The sequence below is a fragment of the Polyergus mexicanus genome, unplaced genomic scaffold (assembly GCF_030449975.1).
Source record: "Polyergus mexicanus isolate NDT 795.1 unplaced genomic scaffold, iyPolMexi1.0 SCAF_23, whole genome shotgun sequence".
NCBI classification, from domain to species: domain Eukaryota; kingdom Metazoa; phylum Arthropoda; class Insecta; order Hymenoptera; family Formicidae; genus Polyergus; species Polyergus mexicanus.
In genome coordinates, this window is record NW_027223343.1 from 4764299 (window position 1) to 4778594 (window position 14296).

At 40.4% G+C, this 14296-nt stretch overlaps 1 protein-coding gene across 2 annotated transcripts in view; it reads left to right on the forward strand.

Annotated features, from left to right (window-relative positions):
• Nucleotides 1-14127, forward strand: part of Sol1 — a 279883-nt gene extending 265756 nt beyond the window's left edge. For both annotated transcript variants that reach the window (XM_070312774.1, XM_070312775.1), the window contains exons 11-13: nt 4828-5035; nt 8669-8916; nt 11979-14127. In XM_070312774.1, coding sequence (XP_070168875.1) covers nt 4828-5035; nt 8669-8916; nt 11979-12061 — 539 coding nt within the window. In that variant the 3' untranslated portion in view covers nt 12062-14127. The remainder of the gene's footprint in view (nt 1-4827; nt 5036-8668; nt 8917-11978) is intronic.
• Nucleotides 14128-14296: the final 169 nt, after the last annotated feature.

Genomic DNA, 14296 nt, shown 5'->3' on the forward strand with positions numbered 1-14296 from the left:
GAATTTTTAAAAAATTCGATTCGTTAACCCATCATTAGATTCCAATTGTCTAATCGTGACGGGAGTCTCTATCGTAGCGCTAATTTTCACGCATTCCCCCCAAGCATGATTCGCACGAGAGAATATGTATTTGATTACGCGTGTCTGACACAATAAAGCGCGTGCCGGTAGTACATCGTGTGAATGATAATTTCAAACCTAATCAGTAAGCGCGCCGATAATAAACAGCTGATTTAGCAATACCATCCATTATTCCGGGTTACGTTAAAGAGAGAACGCGGAACACATATAATTCAACAAATATTTCCTATATCCCGATTATCAGAGACGGTAAATTTTATTAAAAGCAGACGCGGCGCGGACGCTGCGATCTATTTGCTGCTAATTACATGACACTTTATACGCGCGCAGAGCATTTCATTCTCGATGAATTGGCGAAGCGAACCGTGTCGCGTCCGCGAGAAACGTTCCGATGCCATCGTATTTTATTATACTCTCGCGATCGGGCTAAGATTGCGAATGTAAAGATGACGCGGTTGGTAAAATCGCGATTATTATAATATACGTTTTTGCACGAGAAGCGGCAAAATTTTTCTCATTATCTGTCGCGATTGCTGAAAGGCGTTTAATGCAGTTTTATCGAACTTTAATAAACGCGTCCGTCATAATTTCAATGAGAAAAATTCTATCAAGTTTTTTTTCTCCCTTTAATCGAGATCGGTTAATGTACAGCTCTAGAATGATGCATTTTTGCAAAGCATCTTTCAATCCCATCGGGAAATATTTTCGCTACGAATACTTCTCCGCAATTCGACCTTTTCAACACAGACTTGTGTAACGGAAAAAAATCAAATACTTGTATTTTTCATTTACAAATCAATCCGATTCAACGCCCAATTCCACGCTTAATTCGCCAGACAGGTTTGCGGTTCGCGCTAACGTCATACGCTCGTACATTACGCTCGACTGATTAAAATATCATTGCGAACGGTACGTTTACGCGATGAAATCAAGATATTCCTTTAGCCAGGATACGAAAGCGCGACGCGGAGACGAAAAAGAGAAAGAGAATATTATACAGCGAATAATAGATGCGGGGCAAAAAAGAGCAGAAGTCGTTGTTTTCTAAGATACATAAGAAAGCGCATACGAGAGAGCATCCGGAACGATATACAGGATGCATCGAAAATCGTAATACAAGTGAAATATGGAGATGCTTCCTCGAAAGCAAAAAAATATAGGATAAAATTTTTCTCCGTTCTCGAGAAAATTGACTTTTAATATTCAAGTATGGAAATGGTGTTTATGCTAAAAATAATCAAAATTATGTTCAATTGTAAAACAATAATATAGGATTTATATTATTATCAATTTATACTTTTTTAATTTGTCGAGCAGCATTGTGCGCGACGAAAAGAACAACATTTTCAGTAATCTGTTAGCGAAATAAGGGCAATATTAATATTTGTTGCAAACTTTTATCCATACCAAGTCGAGACGACGTTAAAGATCGCGACAATTGTAGCTTTTCGAGTAGCCGATTCTCGTTATTAATCAAACGCACGTGCGCTCGAAGTCAACATCTATTCAATAATATTCAAAGTCGGTTCTCTCTCAGACGCGAGATATTGCGTGAAAAAATATTATTCTACATTTTCGATTTGAATTTGCGCGAGAAATCACTTCCATTTCGTTTATACCACAATTTCCCATATACCCTACGTAAAGGAACGCGCAGCGAATTGAGTTTAGCTCGCACAGTAGCGTTACGTCGAATACTTAAATGTTCGCGATGTCTCTCGTACGACGTCGAGGAGCACCCTTTACGAGCTCGTAACAATAAAAATCATAACGCGACGAACGCGAATCCGGAACCTTAATTGCAGTTGGGCGATTCCGTCGAAAATACGGCGTACTATATGCATGTTTAAAGGTTCTATTAAATGACGAGTATACGATCGGTATCATTCGGTCACAACGACGTGAATGTTCGTTCTTGAAAGAGAGAGAGAGAGAGACAGAAAGACAGAGAAACCACGAAATCAATATTTTCTTTTACAATATACATTTATATATACCTTCTTTAAATAATGATAGAATCATGTAACAATTTTACGGAATAACATTCTCGATATTAACTTTTCAAGTTTTCTTTATTCTTGGCAAATATGCCAAGAGTTTAATTCGCTTCCGCGAATTGATACTGTCGTGACCGACAAACGAAAAAAAGCAACATTCTCTTTTTTTTATAGGTTTTTTTTTTTTTATAGGAGGTTTTTAGTACGAGCTTTTTTACAAACATTTTACACGCGGGCAATGGACATAAATAAAAAAAGATCTACTGGATTTTTCTCATATAGCGAACATTCGAAACGTGAAACGTTTACCCCAATTGTGCAGGCGGAAAGGGGGAGGAAACGCGAAATAAAAAAAGCTATAGATTATTATGACATAGTCTGCGCGATATTGAAAATTACAATTACGGTAACAAGCTCCGCTCGCGAACGACATTCCCGCGCAATTCTAGCATTTCTTCGGGAAACCATTTTTTTTTTTTTTTTTTTTTTTTTTATCACAAATTTCATTTTCGCAGAGATATCGGAGAAGAGGGAAAGGTTATATAGATTGATTTTTGAAAAACCGCCTAAATTCTGTCTATCTACTTTCATTCAAATAGAGTCCCAATTTCTATGCGTTATTCGCAATTTTTGTGGATTATTACTGTAAATTTTAATATCACTTCTTATGAATATGAAGTAGACAGAGACGCGTGCACGAGGGGATGGAGTAGCGTTGCGGATAAAAGGGACAATATGCGATCGCGTGGGGAGCTAAAAAGGGAAAGGTTCACAATGAGTCGACCGACCCTCGGTCTTTCTCTCGACATTTTTCAAAACGCACTCTCGCACTTTTCCTCCCCGGAGGCCGATCTGTCCGCCGTTGTTCGTCCTCCTTCCGGCGAGTCGACCGCAACAAGACAGAGTGACCGTATACACGGTGACCGTAACAAATGCGGCTAACTAAGCGCAAAAGTCTCGCGGAAGCTTATTATTCGATGTTTACAGCCAGAGGAGAAACTTGAACCTCGCGGCGCGGTGTACCGCACTTTAGGAACTCTCGAGTGGAGTTCCGCAGTAACTACGACCGAGCCGTTTCAAACGGTTTCCTTGTGTGTGACAACGGGAACCGATCTCGTAATTAACATACTCTTCTCTCGGAAGTCTCTCAACGTTTCTCTCTCTCTCTCTCTCTCTCTCTTTTGCCGTGTACGATCCCGAGGTAGCCGACGGCGACGCGTTCCTGAGACGAATATTTTTCAACAGAAGAGAGAGAGAGAGAGAGAAAAAGCGGACGTGGGATGGAAATCACTTTCCGAGAAAGTTTGCCGGCGGAAGGAAGCGCCGGGAATCTTTTCTAAACCATCCGTTCCCGGTACGCAGCCGTCGCTCTAGGGCGTCCGTCGCGATCGAAGTTAATTGAGTCGTCCGTAATGAGGTTTCGGCTGCCTCTGTCGAGAAATTTTAATCGGCGGGGGTGTTGGTCGGAACGGAAGTGGGGGTCGCAAAGTCGCGCCAGCTACGGACGCTTGGAATGTTTGCGGGGAGTTATTCGATTATTTTACGTCCGCGCCGGCCCGAGGTGCCTCTCGATTTTCCTCGTCGCATCGACGGTCCCGAACAGAATTAACTACATATATCTCGAACGTGGATCGAACACGATCGAGCAAAGTGCGAGATGAAATAATTTCTTGCGACGACAAAAAAAAAAAAAAAAAAAAAAATATCGAATGGTCCATGCGTGATTGAATTTTCGCTCGAACAAGATAAACTGATAAACTGATCGATCCCGGTCCGATCCCTTGAGAACGCAGAGCTTGGTTCTTCGCGGCATTTGACAATCGAGTTGGCGCGCGTTCAAGAGAACGGGATGTATTTGTCATTTTCCCTATCGTTATATACACACGACGAACAACGGAGAGAAATCGATTCTCGAGGGAGACGAGAAATGAGCTAGAAAGTCTTGATGATTATACCGATGCAACCAATCGGCGGTGCATCGCTTAACGAAAACACCTTTGTCGAAAGCTTCGTAGATCGTCGTTCTGACACGCGTCGCATTTTCCGACACCAAACCGTTGTCGGCTTTCATCGAATCGCCTTGCAAGCAGTATAGCATGGGAACAAGCGCCATATCATACGCCGCAGGCTTTACACGAGCTTTTGTACATGCGTACGCGCGAGAACGGCGTGTTCAAAACCCTCGCCGGGATTTAATATTTGATTTTGATGCTGTCTCTATATTGAAACTGTCGATTAATAATACATTAGTAATTACTTCGGTATTATTCATATTTCTCGGGCGCGTTTATTACAACGTCACGATTGTACCGTCAATGATTTGTATCACGGCGCACACCCGGTTATTAGTACATGTCAATATTTATTAAGCCGCTCAGGAGATTATAAACGCAACCCTTCCCTCCACTGTAATAATGAAGTACGCGGGGATAATAAATGTGAAAAAAGGGAACAGCGAGAGATGCCCTTTGTACGCTTAACGTGCCAGAGATTAAATTAAATTAGTTGTACTATATATTTCTCTCTTTCTCTCCGCTTTCCTTTTCTACCTTTGATAAATACCGTAATAACTAGTATTTAATTGAAGAATAGATAGTTCAAAGGGAATAAAGTTTTCCTTTTATTTCCTTTCAAAATACAAGAAAGATAGAAAAGGAAGAACGCACCTTTTTAGCTTCCTCGTCCGGTGCTGGTTGCTCGGCCCGTTCAAACTGCAGCGTACTTACGAATGTACGCCTGGCTGTTTCAGACTTTGGGATAACGACAGGTCGGCAGGAGGGGCAGTATCCGTGTGCCTTTGTTTTCAACAGCAACGAGACCCGGAATGGTACGTTCGCGTCGCCAAATTACCCTGGGCTGTACCCTCGTAGCACGGAGTGCCACTACTTCTTCAATGGTCAACATAACGAGCGGGTTCACCTTCATTTCCACTTCTTCGACGTCGAGGGAGTGTTACCGTAAGTTCAACGAACGAATCCTTTCTTTCCTCCGGAAAGGGGGACGGAGAGGGGGGGGGGTAGGGGAGGAGGGAGCGCTTTTAATAACCCTTAAATAGCATCGTCGAAGTCGCGAGTAATTTTGAAAAAAAAAAAAAAAAAAAAAAAAAAAATTGCCGTCAGCAAACAACGTCCGTCGATAAATGACGTCGCGGAAATACGATATATGTATAATGAGAAACGATATTTAATTAATATAAATGATAATGCGATATCGCGGGTAATGGAATAAAAGCGGCTGATAATAATTATACATTAGCAGCAAAAATATAATATCGCGGTAAATTGATTGCATCATTATTTTTTTTTATGTGAAAAAAAAAAATAATAATCGAAAGAGATATGTTTATGCGCAACGTTAGATTTAAACAAAGATACGTCTCCGTCCATTGTCGGAGATTCGATAGATATATTTGGCTTTTGAGCGAATTTCTAATCTATTTGCGACGATAGATCGCGATGCTCGTTCAATTTTAGGCTCTCACTGGGAGCTGAGACGGCTCGTTATATCAAACTGCATCCAAGTTCGTCAGCTACTTATCGAAAGGAGAAGCCCTGCGGTGAAGAGTATCGGCGGCCGTTACTATCGAGAAACGGAGGCAATTACGTGTCATCCATGCCGCAGACTGTTATTAACGAGCGTATTACCCATTATTCGATGTAACAATATAACATACCGCAGCTCTTTTTCGGAAAATATAACAGCAGTTGGTGCAGAGTTTCTGCTCACGTTAAGAGGGATGAAAGCACGATAGACAGACGGGCTACGAAGAGACAGAGAGGAAGAGACGGTGGCCGTAAAACGATGTGCTTGCGTATATGCACGCGAAAGATGAAGAGAATCGGAGAGGAAAGGAAAGGCGGGATAGTTACGAGGAACGTATCGAGGGACGAGGGATAAACGGAGGAAAGGATGGAGGGATGGGGAGGTATAGAGAGCCGCTTCCTAATTGGGTCGTATTAAATCGCAGGGCCATCAATATTCCGGCGGCAACGTTACGCTACGTTCATTACACGAAAGCCGCTAATTAATCACGTTTCGCCAATTTCTGTCGAATTTTATAACACAACGCGCTCGTTTGTCGCACACGGCGCCACGACGATGCGAGGAACATTAAATTCGCAAACGTCATCCGGTCGGCTCGCGACACGACTCGCCCTGTGTAAATTGATAATTTTCTCGCTCAGGACCGTCATCTCGCCGCTGTTTATCGCGACCGATACACGCGGAGGGGGAATCGTGGAAAGGATTCTCCCTCGTCGCTATTCCGGGGTAGGGAAATCGTAAATATATATCGTCCCCTCTCTCTCTGCGCGCAACCGCAACGAGACGAGAGTTCGATTGGACCGAACGCTACCCATCGTAAGGTGCTTTATTCGGTGGATGCATTTCGAATACTCAGCCTTCCCTCCCCTTCCCTCTCCTCCCCAAACGGCGGCGAAGCGAGACAAGGGGAAAAAGATGCATACGCGGCCGTAAATCTGAGCGCCGGTAAACAGCCCTCGAGACGTTCTGGGTTACCTACGGCCGCGACGCGGGCAAATGATGATCTATCACCCGAATTGCCACTTATGTCATCGGGTCAACCAGCTGGCGCGATATATATTCTTCACCGCCGTGATAATAGGCCCCATCCCATAGGTCGCGCGCATCAATATTTCTTTTCGCGACGATGTGTCGTTTGTCTCGCCACACGTAGCATACGCAGACGAACGTATAAATTTCACCTATCGCCTTTATTTATCTGTCAAACGATCGCTACCGCGATCGCTCTTAATTATCGTCGGTGAGAAGATAATAGAATACAATTATATTGTACAATGAAAAACAGAGGTTTTTTATTTAAAAACAATGGAAGTGATCTTGAGATCTCCGAAACGCCTCCACCCACAAAAAGATTATTACTAGCATATTATCACGGCTCTCTTGATACCGTACAATTTTCGTAATTATAATATACTTTTGTATCTCTAAAAATTGCGGAGATATTCAAGGTAGACAGAGTTACTAATCCACTCTGTATATATATATATATATATTTTTTAGGATCATTGATATATTTAGAATAATCAAAATATATATATATTGACGTCTTATTAAGATGTGTATTGACGAAGATTAATATCATTAAAACAATTCGATTATTATCAATAACAAAAGATCGAACTCTGCTAATTTTTTTTTTTTCTTTTTTAATGTATCTCACAAGTGTATAACATTCGTGTTATAATAATGTGAATAATAGCCCATGATTGAATTATTTATGAGAAATACTGTCGGAAAAAAGAGAGAGAGAGACGGAGCTATGAATGCAATTTATGACCTAGGGATAGCCAAGGAAGACTGTTAAGAAAAGTCATCCGGGTTTTATCGATATTCTTTCCAGAGATAGATATCGGGATCTTTTTGCTAGTTCATTTTTCATCGGGGATATATATCAATGTATGATGTATCTGACACGAGGCATATTTTGAAAAGATAGAACGTAAAATCTCGCGCGCAAAAAATTGAACGGCTTATCGTGTGGGGAGAGTTCAATGCTTAATAATCTATAACCCTCGTATTCTCGAATATACACAGCCGCGATACGCGTATATTTTATCGAAAGATTTTGACTTTACGCGACTTTAGCCGGGATGGAAAACCGAATTTTCCCTCAGACAAGCTTCTTCGAGGGATGTAATAATGGACGATGAAGAGACACATATAACTTCTTTAATGAAATGCGCGAGCGGCAAAGTTTTTCAGCCATCAAGGCTTGCAAGGAAAAGTTAAATGAATCGTTTAACTATCCAAACTTTAACTAATCCCCTGAATATATTTATTTTATTTGATATATTCCGATATAATTATCGAGCTTCCGCCCGCGCAATGTTTTACTTAATTTGAAAACGCGATAACTTGATATAGATTTATGTATGTATATAGTATAGTTTTGGAACACAGAGCTATGTACAAAGTTTTCGTATATATGCGATAGATATAGATATATTACGATGTGTTTTATGATATCACCTGTTTTGTTTATCAAGCGCGCGCGCATACGCACGGGTAATATCAATTTTTATTTTTATCGTTACTTTTACGATTGTACATTTGATAGGATTAAAGTACGAAAAATAAATAAAAAGGGAAGATATACAAAGTTGATGGAACACGCATTCAATTAAAGTGTATGTATTTATAACAAACAACGCTGTTAAAATAAAAATCGTAGTCTATTCGCTTGAATAAATGTAAAAAATGTTAACGATAACACACTTTGCCGGACAATTTTTGAATATTTAGGAAGCAAAAATGTTTTTGTTTTTTTTTTTTCCCAACTGGAAATAGTTTATTTATATTTTCTTCGTTTCTGTTTATCGTCGATATTATCTTCGTGATTAACTAGCAATGCAGCGATCAAATCGATACTGTACGCATAAGTGATACTATGGTATTTTGCATATAATTATACAGAATTTTTATCAATTGTAATATAATCGCATGTGTTTTTGCGAAGGATTAATCAAACGAAGCACAGAGAATGGTGTTCTTTCCCGCTCGATTAAATAAGACGTATCGATCGTTAACGATCCGGGAATTTTTCGCAGGTGCGAAGCTATATCAGCCAGCGATTACGTCGATTTCTCCAATTACATGATCAGAGACCGAAAGTACAAGAGGCATTGCGGTCAGATGAAGGAATTCGACATTTACAGCGACAGGAAGTTCTTCCGCGTTACGTTCAAGAGTAACGATCGTCTCGACGCTACGGGCTTTAATGCCAGCTACGTGTTCCTGGATGAGGAGGAGAATTACACGATAAAGATACCTGCGAGCAACGGATCGGCACAGCACGGTGAGATGCTTTCGTGAAATTAGTTAATTAATTATATCACTGGCGCGCGTCTTCTGTCTCTGTCAGCACAGAGAGATAGATATTTTTCCATTTTTTTCAATCATTAGCAACATTCGTTGTAACAACAAGAGACTGACGTGGTCACTAACAAAGGTACGATGCGTCTCGTCGAGGGAAAACGCGATTCGTAAAATTCCCCTCGCTAAATATCATAAATATACGTTATTTTTTTGTTACACCCGGCGAACATTTAGATGCGTATTACGCTGTTCATTATTTATCCCGGTCGACAATTTTCTTGCGGAAAATGTAAAATATGAAATACGCGTCGTTGAAAAAAAAAAAAAAAAAAAAAAATCACGGCACGCTACGCCGACTCCGATGAGAATATTTCGTTTATCGCATAAGTTTATTTCGACATTCGAATTTCGAAAAAACTGCCTAGGTTCTATCTTCTATATATCCGCACTCTCTCTCTCTCTCTTCGTATATAATAAAATAATTTACGATAAATATCGGAAACGGGGAGAAAAAATATGAAAAGTTACCACATATGATAATAAAACGTTTGTTATATTTCATTTGGTATTTATGAAAAGCAAATTGTCGTATTTTTTACCGCAAACCTTTTTTAATTTTTATAAAAATAAAATTGTGCATTTTTGTTTTTGTGCGTTACAATGTGAAGTCGGCAAATAGAGAGTTGGTCGAGATAAAATGAATAAAGATATTGTTGTATGAAAGATACGACACTACGCAAGAGAAAAAGAAAATCTTTGTGAAAGAGATAAAAGAAATCTATCCGCGATATTACTAGCTAAAAGTACAACGTATATCGTATTGAATTGAATTTTCTGATTCAATAATATAGTTTTGTGATGCAACATAGTATGTTCCTCGTAATGTAACGAGAGAGTTGTGTACGGTATTAATACGATTTTTGCTGAAAATTCAACCAAACCAAGTCTCATTCCTCCTAACGTAGGTTGTATTATTCGTTGACAGCTGTTCACCGCCGCGTCATAGTTATGATATTCTGGCTATTTAAACGTCTTCTCTCTCTCCGCAATCCAGGGGATGACAGGGGATTTTACTCTCTCTCTCTCTCTCTCTTGCTCTCTGATTTTCCTTCTTACTGTATATAAATTTGTAGGAGAGAAGAGAGAGGGAGAGAAAGAAAAAAACGCGGGCGTATATTCTGCAAAATAATTGAGTCTTTTGAACATAAAAGAATGCCTTAGGAGGGAGAAAAGCCGGTGAAGGGATCTCGCTCTCTGAATTGTACGGAGATTCGTTCATTCGCATTCTCATTTTACCGAGAAGGAGAGGCGAAAAGTCACGCGCGCGGGCTCACGTAAATGGATAGAAGCGCGCGGAGACTGGAAAAGGTAGCAGCAGAATGAATTAAGGCGGTGTACTTTAGAGCCCGTACAGCGTCAAATCGAATTGCGCGGAGAGAAGCCCCGTTATTCACTCGTTTCGCGCAAACGGGGTCGAATACCTCGGATTCGGTGAGAAACTTTTGTTACAACTTGCAGCATTGTTGCACGCCGTTCGGGGGAGCAGTAGCCCCGGCGCCGGCGCCCATGCCGGGGCTTAATAGCCCGAAATACATCTTCGAGGTACGGTTCAGTCGCTCGTTTAAACGCCGTTTTCGAACTGTAACAATTGCGAGAGGAAACGGAGAAAAGAAATGTGCAATTTTTTTTTTTTTTTTCCCCTTCCTTGCGACTCGTCGATCGAAATGTTCTTGTACGGATTCGGGCGTTTCGCACGATTCGATCAATTTCGTTAATAACTCTTTATCGCGCGTAAGGAATATCGTCTCTCGTTCGTCTCATATACAGTATATGCGTTATCGCGTTAACAAAAAAATTTACCTACATTACTCATTACGATCCCGATTAAGCGCTCACAAAGGAGTTTCGTATAATAATGCGATTTGCCTCGCGCTCTAGTTTGTAAATGCGTCGCGCTATTGCATCGCGGGCCACGTAATTATGTAAAATTGAATTTTGCACGGTTGTACACGGTGCTCGAGAAATTGACTCGACGAAACCAAACAATATGAATTACTTTCGGCACAACGGCCGCGGCATGCGCGGTCAACTAGAATTGCCCGCCATTGTCGCGAAACAAGTTGCAAATAGGACTCGGCCGGATGTGACGCGTATTTATAGGCAATCAACGATAATGTCGCGAGCCATCCCTGCTCTCCCCCTCCCCTTCCCCTCCCCCCTCCCCCCCGTTGTGTTTTCCGCGAGATTGTATAGAGCGGCAGTTTCAATATTCTAGATTGTATCGACGAATTTGCAATATTTGTCCGAAGGAGCTTGCGTGAGATCGCATAATGAACGAAGGGCCGTAACAGGATCCGATATCAGTTCGAACGTTATCGTCGAATTTGATAAATACGGGGAACGGGTAATGAGAAAAGGGAGTTCGATGCACCTTTTCCGAAAGGAGAGAAAAAAAAAAGAGACGAGGAAAAGAATATCTTCGTTTCTTTTAATCGCAATTTACTCGCAACGATTGAGACACGCTTGACTGATCGACATGTCGTGGAATGTTGAAATTCTCGCATGCGATACCGGAAGGAAAAAAAAAAGATGGGTACTCTTGGTGTCGATCGTAGGAATTGCGTAATGACGTAAATGTTACGGCTTTTTTCTTTTCTTTTCTTTTCTTTTTTTTTTTTTACCTCACGTCGCGGCAATCTTCCCTTATTGTATTGTATTTTCTTTTCTGCTTCGCGTACGCGCGGCGATAAAAAAAAAGGTTTAGGAGAAGCGAACACGAACGAGACGAATGATATGTGTGTATATTATTAATTTATGCCATCGTTAACACACATGTGTTATCACACGCGCGGTAGTCGGGTATGCAGGCCTGCAAACGCCAGGATCGATAACACACGCGCGACTCGCTTCGCGAGGTCAATTGCGAAAGGGAGAGAGAGAGAGAGAGAGAGAAGAAAAAGAGGTCGGATTGAGAGAGCGTTATTGTGTGTCAGACGCGCGAAAATGTAAAAGTAAATGCGTTTTCTTTTTCTTTCATTAAAGGTGCCGCGCTTCCGCCGTTGCTCTTGTTGCTGTTGCTGTTGACGAGCCGTCTTCTCGCTGGCAGCGTTAGAGACTCGCGTTAAGAGAAGCGGATCTATTCGGATGGCTCCCTGGCTCAATTTACAACGAACCGCAATCTGGAGATCGAGTGGGCTATCCAGAATCACCGAACAGTCTCATCTCCTCACCGAAGAAAGTGGCAACCTCGTTGATGAATTCGTCGAGAGGGAGCATGTGTTACTAAACTCTATTATCCTCTCCCCTCCCCAAGACACGGCGTCTTAAATTTATCCCGCTCATCCTTCCTTCGTTCTATCTCTCATTCGTTCGCGTCACGTTAACTATTTTATCTCCTCTCGAAAACAAAGACATTGGCAATAAAATATTTCTACGTCGTCTGAAAATGACGCGCGCGGAGAGAGGAGAAATGGATGAGGAGGCCGGTGTCATTCGTTGAGAGTCCGTTGCAACAAGCCCGTTACCATTAAACAGGCAAGTGGGATTAATTGGCTGCATGGCTAAATTGCCGCTAATAGTCTACGCGGGTAAGTTATAGTCGACGATTAATTCTCCCCCGAGAATTCTTATTTTCAGAGAGAAAGAGGAAGAAAGAGAAAGAGATCGTGGTAGTTTTCTCTGCGAAAACATTACGAATCATCGCTCCGCCGCGTCTTGATTTAAAGAAATGTATTTTAAAAGATCGCGCGCGCGCGAGATATCCCCTTTTAAAATTATAGCCAGTCTTAATCGCAGCTAAAACGAGTCTACAAATAAATTTTAATTTTCTTTTATTTCCTTTTTCTCGATACTGAGCGAATTTCAAAATTCTCAAGCGCTCGCGCGCTGTTGAGGAAGCTGTTGTATTGTATCTTCTTGCTGTGTGTATGGACCATTTAAGTCTGATTTTTACTTGTTCGACGGACAATATTTTTTCCTCCTCCCGCGCGAAACGAATCTCTCAAGTCACCGTCCGTGTCTGTCGCTCGAGAAAGTCATACCGTAGGAAAAAGACTCGCCTTCACCAGATACGCTATATATGGACGAACTTATTGACTACACATCCTCTATACGCGACTGTGATGTTCCCATTCTTTCTTATTAGTTTATCTTAGAGACGGAAGCAAGTCTGCGCGCGAAAGCGGACGTTTATTCGTATTCGAATATGATTATTAGGACGAAGAAGTCTATACTGTGTATTTATCGCCGATCGCATCGCGGAAAATTTTAGGAAATTAAGTATTTATCGTCGGAGTTTTAGGCGAGCGAGCGAGTCAACGTTTTTTTAAACGAAAAATCGCGAATCAATTTTGGATTTCGAATCCAGCAAGAATACGTAATCGACGCGTTTAACGATAATATGTATATGGGAGCGGTCGAAGCGCAATGTGTGTTCTTAAAAATGCGTACGATCGAACGGTTGCGATAATGAGCGATCGACCGAATTTACGGGCCGCTGACGATTAATAGGGAATATTTTGAAAACACTTTTTCAGCTAGTGGAGAGATCGTATCGATAGCGCATCATTCGATATCGCGAGAGAGAACACATTGATGTTTATCTTTTAAATCTGTCTTTTTCAATATATATATATATATACATATATTGTATCATATTTGATACGAATCGTGGAAAATTAATTGCGCACGGCATAAATTTACAATCATCACATTTTCTCATCCAATTTCAATGATGCAATTATGAATGGGATATATTATTAAATATATATTTTGATTTAACATTTTTTATCGATTCGCCATTAAAATCAGCCTCAGTTTATTATTATTCTCTAAAGTTTAACATATAACTTTTCTTACACACAAGTAATATATACATATATATATATATATGAGGCGTTAGCTATTACCGTCTCTCTCGTTAAAGCGGGGTCTTTAATTGATTCTTTGCTAAATTAGAGAGTTATTTTTCATCACTTTTATCCAGCAAAACATTAATAAATATTCTTTATACGCGTCGAAACAATTTTTGTCACAATTAAATCCGTAATTAAACTAAATTCCGCGAGAAATTAATTGTCGAAATTGCGTCTAAATTTTAACAACGATCCCATAAATATAATAGAATTTTTGTTTATATAATTATAAATTAATTAATTTTATTATAGAAGATGATGTAATATTAATTTTTCGAAGACCGGTTTTTTTTGTTTTTTTTTGTTTTTGTTTTTGAGCAATTAAAACTGATAGAAAAATTCATTTTTTGTTTTAATACAAAATTATTTCAGAAATAATATATCTTGAAATATTCGTCGATACATAAATCGATATAACAACAGTACTCTGCGTTGATACCACTGCTT